A 23,618-nucleotide genomic window follows, 5' to 3' on the forward strand; every position below is an offset into this window, starting at 1 on the left:
AATGATATTTTATAATATTTAAATTTATTTTAATGTAAGTATTAAATATCTAATCTTGTATTATATATTATTATAATATTTTATAATTTTTTGAATTCATATTAATATAGATATTAAATATCTAGTCTTGTATTATATATTATTATAATAATGATATTTTATAACATTTGAATTTGAATTTATATTAATATAATTATTATTTTTGTAATCTTATATTAAATATTATTATAATAATTATATTTTATAACATTTGAATTTAAATTTAAATTTATATTAATATAATTAATAAATATCTATTTTTATATAGAGGATATATATATATATATTTCTATGTTTTTATTATACAAAAAAAGAAAAGGAATAAACAATTACTGCTATGTATATTTAGAAATTAAAATATATATAAAATAATAAATGTGATAAAACAAAGAAATAAATATATTAAAAGATATAATTCAACAATAATCTATTTGGATATATAATAAAACAAATAGTGAACAAAAAAGGATCATTAATAAATATTTTTTTGCAGCATATGTACGTTCAAAATGATACCATTTTTTGTATTTATATATATATATTTATATTTCTGATTAAAAAAACTGTATAAATATAGTCATAATTAAACATTAATTGCTTATATAGAAAAAATATTTTTTTATAATTTGCTTCGTACTTGGTTTTCATTTTATATATATGTTAGCAAGCAATGTCTTATTACTGTAAGTTAAATGATAAGTCTCCCGTTTCTCTCAAATAATATTTTTATTCGTATAAACGCGTGCATATACATATATGGAGCTAAACATCAAGAAAAGCGTAATGGTGACTCCCGCGAAATCAACTTGGACAGGGAATCAATCCTTGTCTGAATGGGATCAGATCGGATGCACCACTTATGCAAGTGCTATCTACTTCTACGGCCCAACCACAACCCAATTCCAAGCCATTACTCAAACCCTAATCGATTCCTTGAGCCACGCTCTAGTGCACTTCTATCCACTCGCTGGGCGTTTGCGCAGCTTCGACAATGGTCGCTTTGAGCTCGAATGCAACGCACACGGCGCTCTTTTCGTTGCTGCCAAGTTGAACGCTGATCTCGCTCATTTCAGAGAAGATCACTTCACACCCACTCCCGACTTTGATCGTTTTCTTCTTCCCCACATAAACGAGTCTCTTCCACTCCATGAACTCCCTCTTTGTCAGGTGCAACTCACCAAATTCAGGTGCGGTGGCTTAAGCCTAAGCCTCACCATCTCACATGTCATTACTGACGGAACAGGCGCCGCCAACTTCATGACTGAGTGGGCTCGACTCGCACGAGGCCTGCCCTTAGGAAAGGCGCCGCTTTTGGACAAAAAGGCCTTTAGAGTCGGAGAGATGGGGAGAACGCCACGCTTTGATCACTCCAAGGACTTCAGTAATATGCCGTTTTTGTTGAAACGACCTACTGTCGAAGAGCTCAAGAAGATGAAAACCACAATGGTCACGCTAAAGCTGGCAAACGAACAAGTCCAGAAGCTGAAGAAGAGGGCAAATCAGGACCGTCAGAATAGTACTACCCTCGAAACATCACGACCTTATACGCGGTATGAGGTCTTAACGAGTCATATTTGGAGGTGTTCAACTAAGGCGAGGAAGCACCAGAGGGAACAACCCACAGCGTGCGCCATAACAATCGACTCACGAAAGCGCCTTCAGCCGCCGTTACCATTTTCGTACTTCGGTAATGGAGCTTTCGACGTAATGGCGAGCTGTACCTCTGGAGATTTGTTGTCTAAGCCGTTAGGTTTCGGAGCGAGTAAATTACGCTCGGCAATTGAGATGGTGACAAACGACTATATTTTGTCAGCAATTGACTTCCTAAAAAGTCAACAAGACCTGACTGAATTCCAGTGCTCATATAAATCGTCAACTAATGGAGGAGGCAAATACTATGGGAACCCCAATGTTGGCGTCATAAACTGGATGAACTTAGCGTTTGAGGGTATTGATTTCGGATGGGGAAAGGAGATCCATTTTGGGCCTGCTTACCACAAAGTTGATGGTGACTTGTGGATACTTAGGAGTGGTGATGATGATGAGTCCCTCTTGATTGTCATTTGCCTTCTTGTGGAACATGTCAAAGCTTTCAAGAAGTACTTCTTTGATGATATTTAATTTCGCGTCACAGATATTACACTACTCCCATTCTCAGAAAAACTTGGTTGGAGTTTTAAATAAGTGACTAGATTCGTTTACCAAAAAGATATATATTATATAATTATGTTGTGCTTTGCTTTTGGTATTGTTATCGTTACATAGAGTCTTAAGCTTATAGAACGTAAGTGAGTCTATTGAATGTTTCAGCTTCTGCACTCTGTAGTTCGGTAAGTCTTCACTATATGTTTTTGTTATTATTATTATAATAATAATAATAATAAGTGACTATATATGTCTTTGACCAAAACGAAAACGTATAAGTCATTAGAATTAGATCATTTGTTCTTGACTGTGTCGATGACTGTTTCATATATTAGCTGGAATTAGATCATTTGTTTTTGGGGACAAATTTTTTTTGATTGAGTATTTATAATAGGCATCTTGAATTTTTTTTTTTTAAATTCCAAATAATTTAAAGTGTTCAAGGGTTAAACAACTTGTTGTGCAGGGGTATAAAAAAAGTGTGTGCAACCGATAATTAATTTCAACCCTAATTTCGGTACCTAAATCATTCGTAGGCTAAGAAAATGTTAAGTTCTTATACCGATAACATGTTTTCCGTATAGGATCACCACATATCCCAACCGTGTGACTCTTCTTCTTCCCCATTTCCTCATTTTCATAGTCTAATTTCTCTCAGAATGTTGTTATTTGACATGTGAAGATGTCCAACACCACATGAGGTGGCACCTTATAGTTGGTTAGTGATACTCAATAATATCTATTAAATTAAAAAAAATCTGTGGGACTCGATATTGCATTGCATAGTGGTACACTACTTTCTTGTAGTGTTGGACACCAGTAGTGGTGCCCCTTAGAGATTCTCTTTTCTCTCTCCTCTGCAATCTCCCTCTCTCAATAAAAAAAACTCCAACTTTCTCTCACTAAAATTACATTTCTAGGTCTGAATTTCTCAATAAAATCATTTTTTATATATTTTAATTAATTTTATTGTGTATATAATTGATTTATTTATTAATTTAAATTATATAAATATTTTATTAAATAATTTAATTAATAAAATTAAAATTTGTAACATTATTTTATTATATTAATTGTTTTTGAAATATAGGTGAGTTTTTAATTTATAAAAGAAAGAAATGAGAATTGTTTTATTTCTAAATGATGTGAGACATTTTTGGTATAATTAGAGACATTTCATGTCCAACATTGTTGGGGGGGTTGAAATGTGTCACTTTTTTGGAGAGGGGACGTGAAATATACACAAATTTTTTATTATTATTATTTTCATTTTTATTTAAAAAAAATACTTATAACATCTTACAATACTTTTCATGTCTCACAAAGTAAGACATGAAAGAAAAAAAAAATTCATCTCACGTACGAATTGTGGATGATATGAGAATGGGTCCCTAAATCTAATTCTTGTTATAGTGTATGATCTTAATTCTCTCATACACATACAAGTTTATATTCTCATAAATGAATGTGGAATTTTCTGATATTTATGTATAAATTATTCAAACAATAATTACAACTATCAAATATAATAAAAATGTATTTTTACTTAATTCAACAAATTGTCTTTGCATATGTTTTCCGGGCACCAGCCCTAACAATCTCCCATTTTCCCTTAAAGCAGGTGAGACATCTCTTTCAATCTCATATTTCGTACATGATTCATAAAAGACTTTGCAGGAAGTGTCTTGGTAAACGGGGTTTCCAGGTTTTGTTTTGATGCTATCTTCATAACTGTCACATTACCTTTATGCACAATCTCTATAATCAGATGTTATTTTCTTTGCTTTCCTCTCTTGTAGCGTCCTAGTTCCTTTGAATAGATACTGCTCTACTGTTGAGACGGTACAGGATTAGTGGCTTCCCCTGGTCTAGAATTACTTCTAGATCAATGTAAAACTTCCTGAGCCAAATCGCTTCCTTAGCTACTTCGCAAGTTTTTATATACTCGGTTTCCATGGTTGAATCTGCAATATTGGATTGTTTAACACTTCTCCAAACTACAACTCCTCCACCAAGAGTGAAAACCGACTCAGATGTCGATTTATGACTATCTTTGTCTAATTGAAAATCGGAATTAATATATCCACCAGTGGGGATTAGTCCACCTCTTGAATAAAAACAAGCATATTATATGTCCTTTTTCTAGGATGTCACTACAAAAAATTGACATTTAATGACTCTCTATAATGACTTACACAAATGGTTTAAGTCATTAAAATACAAAGTCTCCCCATGGGAGTCATCGTATGATTACTTAAGATGGCTCCTTCAACAACGTCTCCCCCATAGGGGGAGACAATAAATGTCAATGTCTCCCCCATATAGTCATTAAATACCTATTTTGTTGTAGTGTGCTTGAGTATGTGCTTTACCGCAGCCCAATATTTTAAACTAAGATTTGATTAATAACTAATGATAATACCCACTACATAGCACATGTGGGACCTTGTACCCAACATAGCATAACTGCTGAGGCATAGGGATACTTTCTCATCTCCTGTTCTTCTTGAGGTGTCTTTTAGACATCATTTCTTTGGAAAGAGTAATTTAATGTCTGGTCGACAACTCATCTTTGAGCATGTTCTCCATTATGAACATTTGGAGCACTTTATCTATATAGGCAATCACATTGATTATATAATATCTTACCTATTATATAAATGGCTATCAAACAGTATTTTGTATTTAACAGAATTTGGTATGGTTTAACCGAATTTGGTATGACTTTAACAGAATATGCTAAAAGAAAAGTTACAGTTTAACAGTAATGGTAAATAACATTTCGCACACTTTCAGAAGTACGCATCATTTCAGGAGTACACAACCTTTCGCATTTAGTATAACATTACAAATAGATAAACAAATGTTGAAGAACCTATGTAACGAAGGAGTGTCAGTCTCATACCCAGGACCAAAACGATAAAGCCAAGCTCTCGGTATTTCTCAATTTAACCCTTCATCTTCAATTCCCCATATTGTATACTAAAGGCCTAAATTTTGTTAATATTCAATTAGGGTTTGGATTCGTTTTATTTTTAGGAGTGATACATACAGAACATATGTGTGCATTTTTCTGACTTTTTCTTGCTGAAGGTTCATCTTTAATTTTACTTAGCAGAATTGCCTAATTAGTTTTTATTTTTCAAACTTTCTATGTGACCTTTAGGCAGAAAATGGCAAATGGGAACAGTTCCAGGCTTGACATTAAGAACATACTACCTACGTAGAAACTTTCCTGGAAAATAACGACCATACTACGTATACGTAGTAACTTTCTTAGAAAAAGACTTGGACACTGTTATTTAATGCTATATATATATGGCTAATATTGATTACATCATCAACTAAGTATGTATTAGTTTTTTTGTGTGTGTGAACTGGTGGTTCATCTCAGTCGGTGGAATATTAAATTTTGTGTGATGGTTTCCCTTTCTTTTTTACTGATCTATTTCTCTCTTTAAAGAAAAACTCTGTCTGTTTTCCAATAACCTTACCTATAACCAACAAATATATCACTCCAAAGATAGAATAGCCTTGCCTATTTTAATTTATCAAGAGTCATCTTTAATAACTTGTGTTATTAGATCAAGTTTTTTTTTCACTGGTATCTTTGAATTCTTGAGTGGTGTATTATGAACATAATATATTTTATTCATTTTTCTGTAAAACAATTCACTTATTTTAATTGTCTCTGTATTTCAAACTCATGATATTGAAATATTCATTTATTATTAACAAGTGCGACCTGATGCATCATATTTTTATTAAAAATATATTTTTATTCATTTATTATTAAAAATATGATACATTGTTAGTTATGCTTTTTAAAGTTTGTTACTTATAAATATTTCAAAAAAATTCACAAACTCAACCTTCCAACTATCTAACATGCATAAACTTTAAACTTCAATCAACAATCACTGAATCACCAAGAGCAACTGAGTTTAAATCTTACCTCAGAGATGAAAAACGCCCTAGAACTAATCCCCAAGCCTAACACCTTGATTTCCTAAGCTTTGATCCTCAATTTCCCAAAAATTCCTCAAGCTTCCATGGCACCTAGAGTAAACGAAGGAGAGAGAAAGAGAGAGCTGCTACTATTCTTTCTTTTTCCCCCAAATTCTCAAACCTTCTGAGTATATCCCAGCCATCTATATCCTAAACGGAATGGTTATGAAAAAATTGCCCCCCTTGCCCTTAGCCTACTCAACATGTGATCACAAAGGCAATTTTGTCCTTTGCCTTAAATCCCACTATCCACAATTTGCATCCTATAATTCCCGCTACTCCCAATATTCTCACACGGTTACCAATAAATTCCCATTACCCACTAATTCCCGGTAATGTACTAAATCAATAAAATACCCCTAAGCTTACCCCGAGCCGAGTAATAAAACCTCATTGTGACTTTTCCGTTAACTTGCTCATCGGGATCGCCTCTCGTCAAGCAACCCAAATATATCCACATAATAATGTGGTCTCAATCACACAAACACACACATTTGCATTTATTTCCCCGAACGTTCAAATTACTAAAATACCCTTCTCATAAAAAACGGGCTCACATACACATATTTAATATCTCTAACAAACAAGCATGATTATATTATAATATAATTTACATATTAACTCAATTATTGCCTCCCAGCCCCTTAATCCAGGCACTAAGCCCTATTAGGAAATATGGGATGTTACCAGCACCCCGTCACGATCTCCACCGCCCCAGTCATTTAGTATCTAGATGACGGTAACGATGATGATGCAATCAACTTAGGATAGATTATATAGTTATATAAATAGTAGTGTTTATTTATTATAATACTATAAAGACAATTATTAATATTAGATTGTATGGTTTATTTTCTTATCAATTAATGGAGAATAAAATTATAATTTTAACTTTTATTATATATTAAATTTGATTTTTTTTATTTTTTTTATTTCTGTTACACTATTTGCGGCGAATGTATATTGTATTTGCGATGAATAATTCACTGCAAATAAGAGTCGGCGAATAATTTAAAATTCTCACCTCAAATAAGAGTCAATTACGACAAAATCCAGAATTTTTTACAACGTACTCACTGATATTTGCAATGATATGTTCGCCGCAAATAATGAGGTTATTTGCGGTGGGAATTTATTCGCTGGAAATAATGGCATTTACGATGATCTTTTTGCAGTGACGTATTTGTGGCGAAATTTCGCCCAAATGTTATTGGCGGCGAAATTGATCACCGCAAAATCCCAATTTCTTGTAGTAATATTATATTGCTGGGATAGTATAGGTGTTACACCCCAAATTTCGAGATAGATTCATTTAATCTCGAAATGTTAGCTCGCGAGACTGGGAACCGAATATATAAAGTAAAGGAAGTATGACCATTTATACAAGTGAATATATATCCAGAAGCTACATCATTAGTCCAGGTCGAGCATGAGATGTAAGCTCGAAGCGGATGATAATGTGACGATGAATTCAAACAAGATGGACGATAGTTGGTTACAACACACTTATAATTATGAGCTTAGTTAAAACTGAATTTAAATAACCCAATTTTTATGGGATATTTGATATTTTAATTATTGGATTATAATTTAAATTATTCTTTTATAGTGTGAGTTTAAGTTTGATATTAATGTAACTTTCCTAAAAATAAGAGAAGTAATATCAGTAACCAGGCTTATATAATACCTGGATTTGGTCAATTATTTCTCATGCATAATTACTTGTACTCAAGGAGTTTGTGAAATTGCTTTCAGAGCTTTGATGCAGGTACATATCGATAATATTGACTCGTGAATTAGGTAGATTTAACTACCAAACCATGTATAAAATCTCTTCATCTCTTTTCGTCATTGATTATTCATAAAAGCTTAATTGCTCTATTAAATTTTGGTTGATGAAAAACGTCGTCAACAATAGGATGATCCCATAACACTGTGACAAATACTACATTAAACATATCAATTATATACAAGAAAAACTTGTAAATAAAAAATTCCCTCTTGTTTCTATTTCCACCATGTACACTAATTAATAAGAATGCTCAACATCTAATCTAAACTCATCTAACAGATTGAATAGATTCCAATCTGTGATTAAGAAAAAAAACAGATTAGACATGAAAAGTTGGATTTTAAATGAATTGGATGTGTTAGGAGATGATATTGTCAAAAATCTAATTAAAATTATATTGATCTAATACAACCTATATATTATATATTTAATTTAACGTAAAATACTTGAAAATTTAAAAATATACCTGATTTTTTATTAATTATTGGAATAGTTGGCTCGTTGTGAGTCTTAGGTTTGATTTTATATTTGAATTTTTAATTTTAGTTATTTTATTTTATTTGATTTTAAATGTATTACTTTTATTTTGTTTGATTTTATTCAATTGGGATAGTTCAATTTAAATAAGGGTATTTTAGAATTATTTTTATCAAAATTTTATCAACAAGTTTACTATAATAAATTCAAAAGTTATATATGATTTTAGTTAAAGGGTTTTCTAGTATTTTTATAAAAATCTGACTAGAAGTAGGTCAAATATTATGGATATCTTTGCTTTATTTTGATAATTAGAAAATTTGTTGTAGAATTACTCCACGTATGTATGTATGACGTTTTAATCATAGATTTTTTCGTTTATTATTGACGATCCTTTTCTTTCCTTTCATCATGATCAAGAGGCAAAATTCAGTTCAGAACTATTATCTTTTGTGGTCCACTCAATATCTTCTGCTTCTAGTCGAGCCCACTTGGTCATAGTGTGTGACAAAATTCAGCTGGGCAGTTGGATTATTAATTGTATGTATTGAAGTGTCAGAATGAGAACATATCATTATGAAGCTGCTGCTCAGTTTCTTCCGCTTAAAATCAAAATGTCGACTACCACACGTGTTTATAATCTTAATTTATCATGTATATAAATATGTCATACGCTCTCTCTCTCTAAGAACTGAGAGATTTTTGCTCGGAGAATAAGGTCGGAGAAAATTCAATAAGCTCAGAGATTTAAATATTATTATCATTTTAATATTATCGTAACTACAAAGTACTAGTTCATTTCAGATCAGAGAAAGATCGATTCGGAGATGTAAATGACAAATACCAGCTCGAAAAGTATTACTATCAACTCGAAAGGGGTGTTTAAAAAGAGAGATTAGTCTAGATACTATATTGTTAACTGATTTATTTGTAATTTAAATTCAAATGAAGATATTTGGATAACTTATCCCTCAAATCGTGGGGAAGAGTCTCTATAACTACCTCTAATTGTGAGGAAGAGTATCTGGGTCTATAAATACTTGAACCATATTCCTTTATTTTATCATACAAATATTGTACAGAAATTATGTGAAATTGCTTTTAGCTCTAATGCAGATCAATCAATAAAAATAATTCGTAAATTAGGTAGATTTAGCTATTGAAACACGTAAAATCTCTTGTGTTCATATTTATTCTTTAAGAACAATTTATTTGATTAATTGCTCTTTTTATTTTAGTTGACAAAAAATTACGTCAAAAGTTTGGTGCTTTTATTGGGAGGGTTAAGAGAAACGCACATTGCGTACTTCCTAAACTCTTCTTTTCATCATCACGATGACTGCACCCAAGGAAAATATCCCAAGATGTGGAAGCAGCCTCCCGCTCCCAAGAATTAATACATGACCCATGAATGATGAATGAACTCTAGATGAGGGGAATGCTTCCACAACACCCCGAGATCCCCAACCCTATTGTAGAGCTAGAAAATAGGTGCTTAAGAGACAGCTGACCAAGCAATGAATTCGAACGAAAGGATGGCATGAAGGGCAATCAAAGTTGCAGTCACCCTAAGAATAGCTAGGGGACGACCCCCGTGGGAGTGCTGCGGCTCAAAATGGCCGAGTAAAGAGCTTGCCAGGGCTAAACAAGAGGAGCCGCAACAAACCCGTGGGTTAATCAGCGATGGATCCCATCTCAAAACCCCCCACGAGTAAATAAAGACCAGGCAAGAGAGATGTCCATGGACACTGAGAATAACCGAGTTCCTCTTTTTGAGTAACTCGTAGTAGTAAGCCAAAACCTGCAAGAGCGCTCGAAACAATAAGAAACTCCCAAAAAGAAATTGTGTAGATAGTGACCCGTGTAGCTACAGTACCCACGTGCTACATTGTCTTGCCCATCTACCTTTCCTGCAGCCCAGTTCTCTGTCCTACAAGGTCCCCCCTGCGTCCAAGGCCCATTGCCTTGCTGTCCCAATTGCCTTCACTCACGTCCTTGAGCCGCCACTCCCCATCTCCCATATGTGTGGGACCCACGACCAACTGCTATCTCCATTGACAGCTCTTCTCCTCACTTGCATATATTTCAGAAGGCATGAAAAGTGATCAGCTTTTCTTTTCTTTTTTTATGCACACGGGCCACTTCAAGCAAAGAAAATAAAAAGGAAAAGTATTGAATGTGAAGCTAGTGTCCAAAATACCACCTGCATCAAGCTTACAAAGAAATTAAATTAATAATAATAGTAGTAATAATAATTATGATAATAATAATAATATTTAATAATCATATCTTTATAATCAGATTATTATTATCACTATTATTTTATTAAGGTGATTTCTTTGTGCACCCCATTGTTAATTGTAATTTCATATAGGTCCCTCTTAGAAAAATCTATAAAATGAATGTTTAGGAGCCTTTTGAAAAGAGGGTAGTTACACTACAGAATTGTCATATTTTAAGACTACTCCATTCTCTTCATCTTCTTTTTAGGTTAATTTTCTATGTATTTTTAGATCAACAATTTGGCAGATCTCCTCCAAATTTTTCTAATTATGTTTGTAATTTTTTGTTTGTAATTTCTTTTCTAGTTATGAGATTCTAATATTTTAAAGATTACTAAGTGATGATAAAACACTATCTAAATAGATAATATTTATTTTTTATGTTGATTTCCCATTGTGTGTAATAAAGTCTGTGAATTTTCTTCTTCAAATATCTTTTTTATTTTTAATATTTTGTATTTGGACACATTTCAGCCTAAAAGAGACACATTTGAGTCGTAACGCTCATCACATGAGTCGCGGCGCCACTACAAAAAAAACTTAGAAATTTCTGCAATTTCACGACCCTTTCGACTCAAAACATCCCAAAACACTAGGGAACTCAAATCTTACCCCAAAACAACTATCCTAACATGTTTCTAACCCCTAGAACTCATATATTAACATCTCTAAACTTATATTAGACATTCATCAACCCATAAACAATAACAACAATTATCAGAATTTCAAAACCTTAGGTTGACAAAAACTTTAAGCATAAGTTGAACACTTACAGATCAAGATCCAGCCACCAAAACTCAGACCCTTGTCGCCTATGAGATTCCTAGCCCTTCCATAGGCTAGATTTATGATCTCCTTCAAACCTCAATCTTTCAAAAACTCAAATCAAGAACGAGAGATTGTTCTTGGTCTGTTTCCCCTTAAGTCTATCGCCCAAAACCAGAGTCTGAAAATCGTATAAAATCTAAACCTAATTTTCTTATTAATAGATTATTTAATCTGACTTAATTCGTATAAAACCAAATGACCCTTCTGTCCCCAACCTCAAATTTATTCTTAATAATCACTAGAGACCCTTAGGGGCCGTTTGGTATGAGGAGTTCACACTTTTCATATTACTGGGAAAGTTGAAGAGGGTAATCTGATAGTCTGGAAACTTACATCACTGTGTTTGGTTGTGCACTGTAATCTTATCTATGATTCTTGGGAATATCACTTTCTGTGTTTGGTTGTGCATAAGAATCTGTTAAGTTTTCATAAAATTAATATAATAATATATTTCATTAAAATAATTTACAAACAATTTTACTCATGAAATATTTTTTAACAAAATTAAAAAAATACATCTATTGAATACTAGAATCAAGTATAATTTTTAAAATTACAAAAACACCTTTATTTTATTTGTAATAATATTTCATTTTTTATTTTAAACTAAAGTAATGATATAAAGACTTTACAAATCAATTTCTTTAAATAAACAAATATTATTTATCATTTTATAGTTTGATATATGTATATTTGTTTTTTTTTTCATATTTTCATAAAATTAATATAATAATATATTTCATCAAAATAATTTATAAACAATTTTACTCATGAAATATCTTTTAATAGAATTAAAAAAAATGCATCTATTGAATACTAGAATCAAGTGCAATTTTTAAAATTACAAAAATACCCTTATTTTATTTTTAATAATATTTCATTTGTTATTTTAAACTAAAGTAATGATATAAAGGCTTTACAAATTAATTTCTTTAAATAAACAAATATTATTTATCATTTTATAGTTTGATAAATGTATATTTGTTTTTATATTATAAGCTTCAAAAATAAAATAAGCCATTAACTAAAAAAATATTGGTTTAAGATTTTTTTTTTAAATAATAATAAATTTGAAGTGTTTCACATTCCTGGGTATCTGAAAACCGCTTGTCAGATTGGTTTCACATGAACCTAGAATCAGGGAAAGTTAAAACCCCTGGAGTACAGATTCCCAGGTTAGAATTACTCAAACCCAATACCAAACATGGGAAAGTATTCAGATTCTCATTCCCGTCTCCAGATTCCTGCATACCAAACGACCCCTTATTGTAATTTCCAACAAAAACTAATAGTTTTAACTTTTCATAATTACACACTTTCTATCACAAAACTCATAATTCTACTTTGACCATGTAATTCAATCTATATCGCACTTTGGCCTTTAATACTTGAACAAACTAATGTGTGTGGATTGCTTGCCAAAAAACATAAAATAAACATACACCATAAATCATGCATATCATAGTTCGTATAATTAAACACATAAGAACATACAATTTATCATAATACCCACCCAAGCCAGATTACCATAATACCCTTACTAGTAGAATTGGATATTACAATTATTCCCTTCATATTTCTTTCTTTTTGAAGGGTTGTCTTCTGAGGGTCGAGACGTTGAGGGGGTAGCCGAGGTTAAGGCTGAGTTAACGTTCGTCGTTGTAGTTATGATGGTCTGTGGGGTCATTTTTAATGTCGATCTCGCCTCATCTACATCGACGAATCTTTGAGCCCCTCTGTTGAACTTAGTTATTGTTCTTATTGGTTTTCTCTACATATCATCCCAAAGAGGACTTCCTGGCAATATACCAGCTCGAACGGCCATAAGATGACCACTGTCATCCACATTACGGGCTCATGCCACCTCAATGTTAAGCCTCGCTAGGTATATTTATAACGACCCTCCCTGCTATTGTCTAACATTGGTCAAGGTTGAGGCTTCGGGTCTGACACCTATCATGGCCTTAAATTATTTCTTGAATTCTTTCGCCAATTGATAACAAGACGAGATCTAATGCCTTCAAAATTTATCGAACTAGTTCGTTGCTGGTCCCGTCAGAGTTGTTGGAAATATCATGCATCTGAGCTCGTAGCCAACGTTGCTGGCACGCATGATTGTGTTAAATGTGCTCAAATGATTGTACGGTATAAGTTCCCATCATATGGAGCAATATGTTGTATCTAGAACTCGTAAGGGAATGGTGTGTTATTTATATGTGGAGGGAAAGGCTCGAGCTCCTCATCAGAGTCGTCGGCTTTGTCCTTGTTCCTTATCATCCTGAAATAGTCTGGACGCTTTTCCGAGCTGATTAATTCTCTGGACCAAGTCCACTGGAGGTTGAGCTTGTGCTTGGGGTAGCTGGTTATTGTTTATAAAAACTCCAGCTCCCTGCCCCAGTTTAGGGTTGTACATGTTCCCATATACTGGCTGCACATGTTCATTTTGGTTGTTCAGATGTGCACGCAAATCGGGATTCAACGGATTAGCTTGCCCTCGGTTCTGGTTCAAATGATCTCGAATATAAAGATTATTGTCATAATTCCCAGCATTCCTGTGTTCGGTATTATATATGCTTACAAACCTAGTGAGGTCCGAACTCCCACTCATAAAACTAACATTTCTTTCTGGTTGAGGGGGTTGATGGTTGCGAGGTGGATCTTCCACCAGCCCTCTTGTTCTGGTTTTCTGTGATCTCGACATGTGACTTTCTACTGGTTGGGTTGGCCTATGTCCTTGAGTTTCCCCTCGTTCGCCTCTGTGCTCGGGCCGAGCTTGGTGATTCCCGTCTCAGCTGCCACTTCGAGAAGGTCTTTATGGAGCACGCCGCCACTATTAAGGGCCGATTGGGGTGCCTCTCGGACATAAGAGGGGTACCTTATGGGAGACGGAGGATGTCTTATAGGAGATGGTGGGGGTCTTCCATTGTTGGGTCTGGAAGGTCCAGAATTGCCCCGGACTGGTTTTGGGTTATTTATGACAGCTTTAGGATTAATGCTCCGAGTTGTTGGGGGAGCTTGATTATTTCTTGTTTTTGCAGTTACCTCCACAGTTGGATTACCTGCAGTATTAGCTTGAGTATTCCTCCTAGGGAAATTGTTGTCAATGTTTGCCTTGGGCCTTGGCTAGGTCTGTTGGGCCCTCCTGGCAGCCATGCTTCCGCAGTGGCCTGCCTAGCCAATTCTTCATTACGTCGTGTGGCTTCTACCAATTGTAGGCGCAATTGGCGATTCTCTAGTTCCACAATGAGAATGTACCTCTCAAAATCATAGTAGAAGTCCTCGTCGGGCCTGGGAGCAGGCGACCCCCTGGAGTCAGATGACGCACTTCCCTCGTTTGGGCCATGGTCTACCATTGGTTGTTTCCCAGGCCTCCAAGGATAATTATCAGTTTGAGGAGTTTGCTCCTCAGGTATTTGGGGCAATGGTCCCATACCAGCTCCTGGGTTGTTCGCGGCGACCATTGATGCAATGCAAGAGGTTTCTGATTAAACAATACAAAGATTTTCTTAATGCTTTCAATGAAAGCACCAAATTGTTGACGCCATTTTTCTTCAACTTAAATTTGAAGAACACTAAACAATATTTGAGAAAAGAACAGTCAAAAACTTGGGACCCACTATTTAAAAAAAACAATGCTATATCACTCATATCTTTACTTCTTTTTTTCTTTTCTTTTTTTATAATTAGGGATGGCTATATGAATAGTTGCTCTACTTTTGTGATTTAACAATGACCCTTGCTTAATTTCGAAGTCAACAAAAAAGCTCAATAATTATAAAGAATATAGTTAAAGTAAATATTGAAGATAAAGCATTTTGGTCTTGGACCTGGTATATCGAACCAGATCTCTATATGTGTCCCAATACTTAGATCACATGTTCAATTTTAGATTTAGAATTGGCTACTACAATTCACTCATTTTATATATCGTTCATAAACAATATAGAACGTCACTTTGATTAAATATATATATCCTAAAATTTGTATCTCTCTCTTCTTTCAACTAGTATTCAAAGATTCCTTATAGTTGGCTAACTAATTATTAGTATATATATAATGCAAGTAGGAAATTAATTTTTTTTCGCTAGTAGAACTCTTTTTGGAGTACTAAGCACGGTAAGTAGGAGCTTCGTTCACAATTGTATTTGTTATACTTTGATTTCGAGACGAATCATTTTTCTCAAATGATAAGCTCGGGAAACGTTGTGATGAACTCGGGTTCATGTAGTGCCACCTCTGCTCAAAAAGTAGAAAATCAGCTCGAACGACTCAATAACTATGTTAAACTTTGAATAGAGAGTTGGTTCGAAAGAAAAATGATATCAGCTGGGATAAGGCATGTACCAACTCGAAGGACATACACATTCGCTAAAAAGCGCGTTTTAGAAGCGTTGGGAAATGATATTCAAGTAAACCATTCACTACAAAAATTGTTACTTTTGTTGGCGAGTTTTTGCGCCGGCAAAGGTCCTTTGGGATTTCTCGACACATTTTTGTGTCGGCAAAAGACGACGTCAAAAATCCGTGAGAAATAGAACCTTTGCTGGCGCAAAATGTACCGTCGGAAAAAGTTACCTTTAGCAATGGAAAACTACGCCGAAAAAAATATGTTTGCGTCGACGAAAAACTTTGTCACGAATTGTGGAAAACACTTTTAGTGGGGCAAAATTGCATCGGCAAAGATGGCCATCTTTAGCGCAGAATTTTGTGCCAGTAAAAGCTAGGTTTTTTAGTGGTGCATTTTAGCGCCAATAAAGGTGAAGACTTTTACCAACGTAAAATTACACCGACAAGAGTTTTTTTATTTTTGGCGATAATGATTTTTGCTGACGCAATTTTGCACAGGTAAAAGTATTTTTGAAATAAAAAAATTAATATTATTGATTTTAATTTAAATATATTAATATTAATTAATAAATTTTAATTTTAATATATTAATAATTATTTAATTTGTTTGATAATATTATTTAATTTAATTAGAAATAAAACTGTTATAAATAAATAAATAGATATTATTTTATAACTATTAATGTTAATTGTGTCTACTAAACATGAAAATATAAAAGTAGTTTAGTAAATTAAATCTCTAATTAATTAAACTTTAAATAAATAAAAAAAGTTTTACAAATGTGTACTGTCCTCCTCATCATCCCGTTCTCGTAAGCATCATCGTCACCTGGACCATCATCCTCTTATGGTAAGTCGACAGTAAAATCAGGAGCCAATATACCAATCTGCTTCAACAAAGCACTGAGCAATACATCTGGATGTCGTTGAAAACTCTCAAGTTTAGTCATGTACTTCTTTAGGTTATGATTTTCCTGCATAATGTCCTGACTTTGCTGCAAAATGATGTACACTTCAAGTGGCAATTGCTCAGACATTTGAGAACTTAATGAAGATGCTGCCTTCTTTGCACCAACTGCCATCAACCTAGGCAACCCCCCAAACCATTTCTTATAACGCGAGCGCGACCCAAGGACATCTGTGGCAATGTCCATATCAGGCGGGAACTGACCGTCGACATTATCGTCGACACAAGAAGCAACAAATGATACAGGGGTCGTACTCTGCAAGGCTTGGTGCTCAGTCATCTCAGTCTGCACGATAAAAAATACATATATCACATTCCAATATAACATTATTTGAAAACCTAACTTAGAAATTTTTAATATAACTACATATAAAGTATAACTTTATTATCTATCTGCCCACATCCTATCATTAATGGCTACAGACCAGTGATTGGAAAATAATGTAATTAATTTTGTTTTTGTATTAGGGAGCAAATGGACTAAAGTTAATTTAGTCATAAAAATCCATATCTAAATCACAATAATAAAGATATTGTTGATATATAAAGTAAGAGCAATTAATTCCATTAATGGGGAATTTACGTCTATAAACATATACATCAACAATATTTGCATGTTTGTGATTTAGATATGGATTTTCATGAACAAATTAACTTAGCCCATAAGCTCCCTAATATGGGGACAACATTAGTTACATTCATTTTTCATCTTACTCCACAATCATTAATCATAAAAATATTGGCAAAAAGATCATAAAGATTTAATTGTTATAAATTTAATTAATAATTAATGAGTAGTTACTAATTGACACCAACCAATTAATAATTAATACTTATTAATGATTTAATAAACTTTTTTAAAGTTAATGATCATAAATTAGTTAAGGTTAGGCAACTTACATGTTTTGTCGTCACTTCATCGCTAATCCACTTATCCTTCTTCCTGTGGCTACTCGAATGTGTTGATCATGCTCGGAAATTGGTCAGTAGACGAGTCGATCTATGAAAAATAAATTATTAAAACATTGTTACCTTTATAGTATTTTCATTCTCAAATCATAAAAAATTAACATTTCAATCGAATCTCATAATCAAAACTAATCTCAAAATCTGTACAAATCAATGCATTTATTTTATCATCATCAAACCATTGTTTTAATTATCTTCAACACTATCAAAATCATTATTCATATAAAATCCCAAAACCATTTTTCAACAATTATCGGTACCATTTCACATACATAGAAAAAAAAAACTCCATAAACAAGTTGAGACCGTTGTAGCTCTTCCTTTCCTGTTGCTTGCGAGCCTAGTCGCCCAATGTTCTCAGTCCATGACCCAACACCGAATACTTCAAACACACTCAAATCTCGTTGAAAACCCAATTTCTGATGACTACCCAGAACACCTAATCCCATTGAACACCTAAATCACGCCGAACACCATCCGTATAGATTTGTCTTCTCTAGCCCCAACTATGACTACCCAGATCTAAGAAGCACCAACCCAGCTGACACCGACTATTGATCTAAGAAGCCCCGAACTCGACAGTACTATCGCCAAGATCTGAGAAGCACCAACCCCCGACTTCGACTATTGATCTGAGAAGCCCCGAACTCGACAGTACTATCGCCAAGATCTGAGAAGCTTGCAAACCTCCGTCTCCGGTCTCCGTCACACCATAACTCCACCCCGTCGCATTACCAGTCACCCCAAAACTCCGGTGGTGGTAGACCTGAGAAGAAGAAGAAGAAGAAGAAGAAGAAAGGGGAAATGGAGAGAACAAGCTTTGATTTTTCAGTTTTTAAGTTTTAGATTTTATTAGTTATTAACAAGATTTTTGTTTTATTTTTTTATTAGAATTTTAGTTTTAGCGATTTTAATTAATTATTTTTAAATTTAATTTATATTAAAAAATGAATTTCAAATCATTTTTTATTTTTTATTAGACTTTTAATGATTTTTATTTAATTTTTAAATATATAAATGAATTTTTTAATTAAAAATATCCACTTAGACCAATCAGAAAGTGCCATGTAGGCACTTACCTGGTACTTAACAGCCAGGTACCAACGGATGCCAAGAAATGTTAACGGAAGGTACTTTAGCCGCAAAAAAAAAAGACTTAGGTATTTAAGTGTTATAAAGTGAAAAACTTAGGTATTTTCGCCGCAAATATCCCTATTTATATTTATGTTTTTTTTTTTTTCAGTTTTGTATTTCTTATTTTTTATTTATTTAGTTTTATTTCTTTTTATATATGATTTAGTTTTTGTTTTCTGTTTTTTTTTATTTTCATTTTCTGTTTTAAATTTTCGAAAAAAAGGTACAAGAAAAAATTAAATTTTATGTTGTGCATGATAGTATAGTAAAAATCATTACATTAGATGATCTAATATGATCTAATATAATCTCATAATTAGAAATTAATTTAATTAGTATTCGATTAATCTTAAGATTATGAGATTAGATTTGGTATTATAATAACAATTAATTTTTAGCAATTAAAAATCAAATTTTAAAATATTTTAGAAATTTTAAGTAAATATGCGTTTATGTTGTCCATGCTCTGAGAATATTCTGTATATTGATCTATGTTATACCCAGATTTCGAGCCATAGTAAATATGACCTCGAAAGCTGAGTTCGCAACAAATGGTCTCGTGAGGATTAGAGTGGTCTAGGATTGTAAGTCGAGCCTACAAAGTATGATATATGATCTCGAATACGGTGATCTCGAAATGATCTCGATCTCAAAAGGTAGTTCCGAGAACACCTTCATCTTCAGGAACTTCGGAGCATGGGTCTTGAGCTTGATATCCCATCTCGAAAGCAACGTTAGCTCGGGATATGTCAGTGGCTCGCACAATGACATGAAACCTGAGATGCTAAAGCCTGGGAGATACGCTATAACCACCTTGAATATCTACAAGTATTGTAAACATGAGATGTAATCCTCATTTATTGATGTAAATCCCCAAGAATCGTGGGATATTATTTAGTCAGTTATGCGTTCCCTGGTCTTCAGGGACGTTTCCTTTTTTTTATCTGATTATTGGCATTTAAAGCCATTTATTTTTATTCACAAAAGAGTAACTACCCAAAATATGTGGGATAGTATTCTGCATCCTTCTCTATAAATAGAGAAGCCATGCACCATTGTAAAGGACCGAAATTCTGATCCTTAAGAGAAAACTCTGGAGAATTCATGCTAAAGAATTGTTCAGAGATAATCTTGAGGTTAATAACAGAGACTCGTGGACTAGGCAGATTTAACTGCTGAACCACGTAAAAAACCGTGTGTTTGATTCGTTTGTTTCTTTTGGCCATTGTCTTTAATTGTTTACGTGCTCTCTTCTTTTATCTGTTGACGAAAAACGGCGTCAACAATCTAGTAATATTATGTATATTTTTTTGTGTAGTTTGCAGGTTTTATAAAATTTTGGGATAGTTTAAAATATAGTTGTTATGTTGTCCAAATTTTGTTAGTCTTAGGAAAATTAACATTAATTACAAAAATATAGTCGTTAATATTAATTTTTATTTTAATGCTTTATATGTATTTGTTTCTCTTAATAACAACTATATTTAAGTTACTTTTATAATATATGTTTTTTGTATTTATTAATTTTTTTTGTAAAATTAAAAAAACAGATTTGAATATGTATTTTTTTTATTTTAATGTGTTATAAGTATTTGTTTAATTTTGCTTGTTAATATTTATTATATTGTATTTTGCTGTAGAGTCCAAGAACTTTACTTAGCTAGTTAGATAGTAGTATTATAGTATTTATAGTATTATCTTTGTAACTGTGGATTTTTGGTTCAGACCGGGACTTATTTGGACACTCATAGTAGTACTTGTAGATTTTCTAAGTTTAAACTATAGTTTAATAATATTAATGTTAACCTAAGGTTTGATTAATATGACTGATATTAAGGATAAAATGTATTATACTATAAGGTTTAGATAAGAGCCAATAGGATTTTAAGCACATGTTATGTAAGGAAGATTAAAGATTAAGTATTTTGAGGATTAAATTTAATAAGGGTAAAGTTTGAATGCTCTAAGGTTAGTCAGCAGCTTTGAATACGTTTGAGGGCTTAGTCAAGACTGTTTACTCAATTTGAATTAAGCTAAAAATGTGTAATTTCGTGTTTAAATAATCAGCGAATGCCGATATATCGCAGCTATAGGGGGCGATATATCGCAACATGTAGAACGGAAAACACGAAACGATGCACGTTTGCCTCGGGCATAATGGTCCAGGCGATATATCGCCTATAGAGGCGATATATCACCTCCTTCAGCTTATTTTGAAATCATTTTCCATCCAGCCCTTCAACCTCTTGATAAGTCCAGCACCTTTTTGAACGAGTCTTCAGCCTCTGCTGAACGATTATTCAAATTATTTTCACCTAAAAAGATATTATTTTTATTCAAGTTAAATTAAGATCCATTCATTCCTAAACTCTATAAATAGGACCTAGTACCCATCCATTATTCATCTTTTGCTCTAAGTTCAGAGGCTGCAAGTTGCTAGGTGGGTGTGAGAGTGTAAACACTTGGGTGGGGAAATCATAAGCTTGATCATCATAAGCTTATCAAACACTTGGAAAAGTAAGGATTTATAGTATTTCGGTTCGAGGTTTAGATTGGTCTTACAAGTCTTCAAGGTAACCCAACCTCTAGTTCGTTTCTGTACTTTTTCTTTAAAAGTTCTCATAGTCTTCTACTTATTCTAACCTTAATCTTTATTTTGGTTAGGAAATCTAAGAACTCGCACATAAGTTTTTGGTAAGTATGTTTCTCAAGGTTTAGTCCTTCCATTCCTTTCATTTGTCTTTTTCTTCTATAGACTCACCCTTTCATAATGGTTAATAAGAGTGTTCCAAAGTCCCAACGCTGTCCTCTTATCACGGTAACTTTGGTAAGGAAAATAGGATAGAATTTATATGTTATATGCTTATTATATGTTATCTTATGTTTTCTTATGTTTTCTTATGTTATGATATGTATGTTGTAGGCTTGGGCATATGACCCATATGACTAACAAGCCCCAAATAGATTATGGGCATATGACCTGCTTAGCTAGTAGGACCCCACTAATCTAATGGGCATATGACTTGTTTAGTCTATGGGACCCCAAGTAATAATGGACATTATAGTATGTGTATGATATAAGTGTAATGTATGTTATGTTATGTTTTTTTTTATGTTTCTTATGAAATCTATGTATATGCACTATGTGTTAGATTTTTCCTTGCTGGGCATTAGGCTCATTCCTTTTTTGTTTATATGTGCAGGAAAATAGGTCTTAGTGGCAGAAAGGTTCTTGGAAGCTTGGAGAATGTGTATTGAGGCGGAATGGATTCAAGAGCCGAGCGTTATTCGATTCGAGGATGTAGTTTTGTCTTTATGGTTTTTACATGTATTTTCCGCATTTGTTATGTAATCTCGTTTTATTCTAAATAATGTTATGTTTTGTTTTTAAAACAATGGGATCCCATATCCTACTTGATATTTTATGTAAGTAACTCTTATTTCTACAAGTTTTCTAATAAAGTTATGGTATTTTCGCAATGTAAGTTTTATTAAGGGTTTGTATGTATAGTTTTCGTAATGGTCCAAAAGTTTAGAGTAGTTGGGTCATTACATTTGCGATATATGTATTTTAGTTAAAGTATGAACTTAAAAAAACCAAATTAATAATGTATGTTTATATTTTTAAATTGTTTTATATTAAATGTGATATTTTTGTAAATATGTATTTAATAATTTTTTTTGTATTAATAAAAAAATCAGTTTTGGCATATTTTTTTTGTGGTTAAATATTTGTATATATGTAAATTGATGTATTTGTTAATGCATATATATGTTTTGTATGATCTGGGAATATTCTGGGTATATATGTGTTTAATTTGTAGGTTTTTCAATTTTTGGGATAGTTTGAAATATTGCCGTTATGTTGCCCAAATTTTTTTAGAGTTAGTAAAATTAATAAAAGTTTAATAATTAATTAAATAAAAATTTAAGTATATTTAAAAATTCATCAAAAAAATAATTTTTAACTATAATTTAAATAAAATAAAATTACCAATCATAATAATTAATAATTAATATTAACATTAATATTAGATGTTTTGTAATTGAAAATGTTAAAAATATAAATGATTTAATAAAATATAATTAAGTAAAATATAAATATAATAAAATTATTATTGATTAAGTAAATAATCCAATACAAATTGAAGAATTTAATAAAAAATTACAAAATGAAATTAATGTATAATTAAATTAATTTTAAAATAAAAGTAATAAATAAGTAAATGTTAAAGTTGACTGGTCAAAGGACACGTGACACTACATGATTTGTCCACATTGTTATTATTCTTAAAATAATTTTCAATTTAACAAAAAATAAAATTTACATTTTTTTCAAAAAAAATCAAACTTTTTTTCAATTTAAGATTAAGTATGAAAAATAAATATATTTTTTTAAATTTAATTTTTTATTGTTAATATCCTCAAATATTTTAATTTATTATTATTATTATTAAAATCTTCCTATTTATCATTTTGTCAACTTTTTTTCAATTAAAGATTAAGTAATTTTGTTTAAAATCCAAGCAATAATTTAAGATTAAATATTTTTTTTTTACTTAATCTTAAATAATTGATTAAAAGCAACAAATTTGATTTTTTTTTTTAAATGAGAAAAAATTATTTTTTG

General features: G+C 32.3%; 1 protein-coding gene across 1 annotated transcript; it reads left to right on the plus strand.

Moving 5' to 3' along the window:
* The first annotated feature begins 746 nt into the window (after positions 1-746).
* Positions 747-2,536, plus strand: LOC133780234 (spermidine hydroxycinnamoyl transferase-like). Its single transcript, XM_062220092.1, has one exon. The coding sequence runs from the start codon at positions 796-798 to the stop codon at positions 2,158-2,160; it is 1,365 nt and encodes a 454-aa protein (XP_062076076.1). The 5' UTR covers positions 747-795; the 3' UTR covers positions 2,161-2,536.
* The last annotated feature ends 21,082 nt before the right edge of the window (positions 2,537-23,618 follow it).

The sequence above is a fragment of the Humulus lupulus genome, chromosome 5, assembly GCF_963169125.1.
Source record: "Humulus lupulus chromosome 5, drHumLupu1.1, whole genome shotgun sequence".
Lineage (NCBI taxonomy): Eukaryota > Viridiplantae > Streptophyta > Magnoliopsida > Rosales > Cannabaceae > Humulus > Humulus lupulus.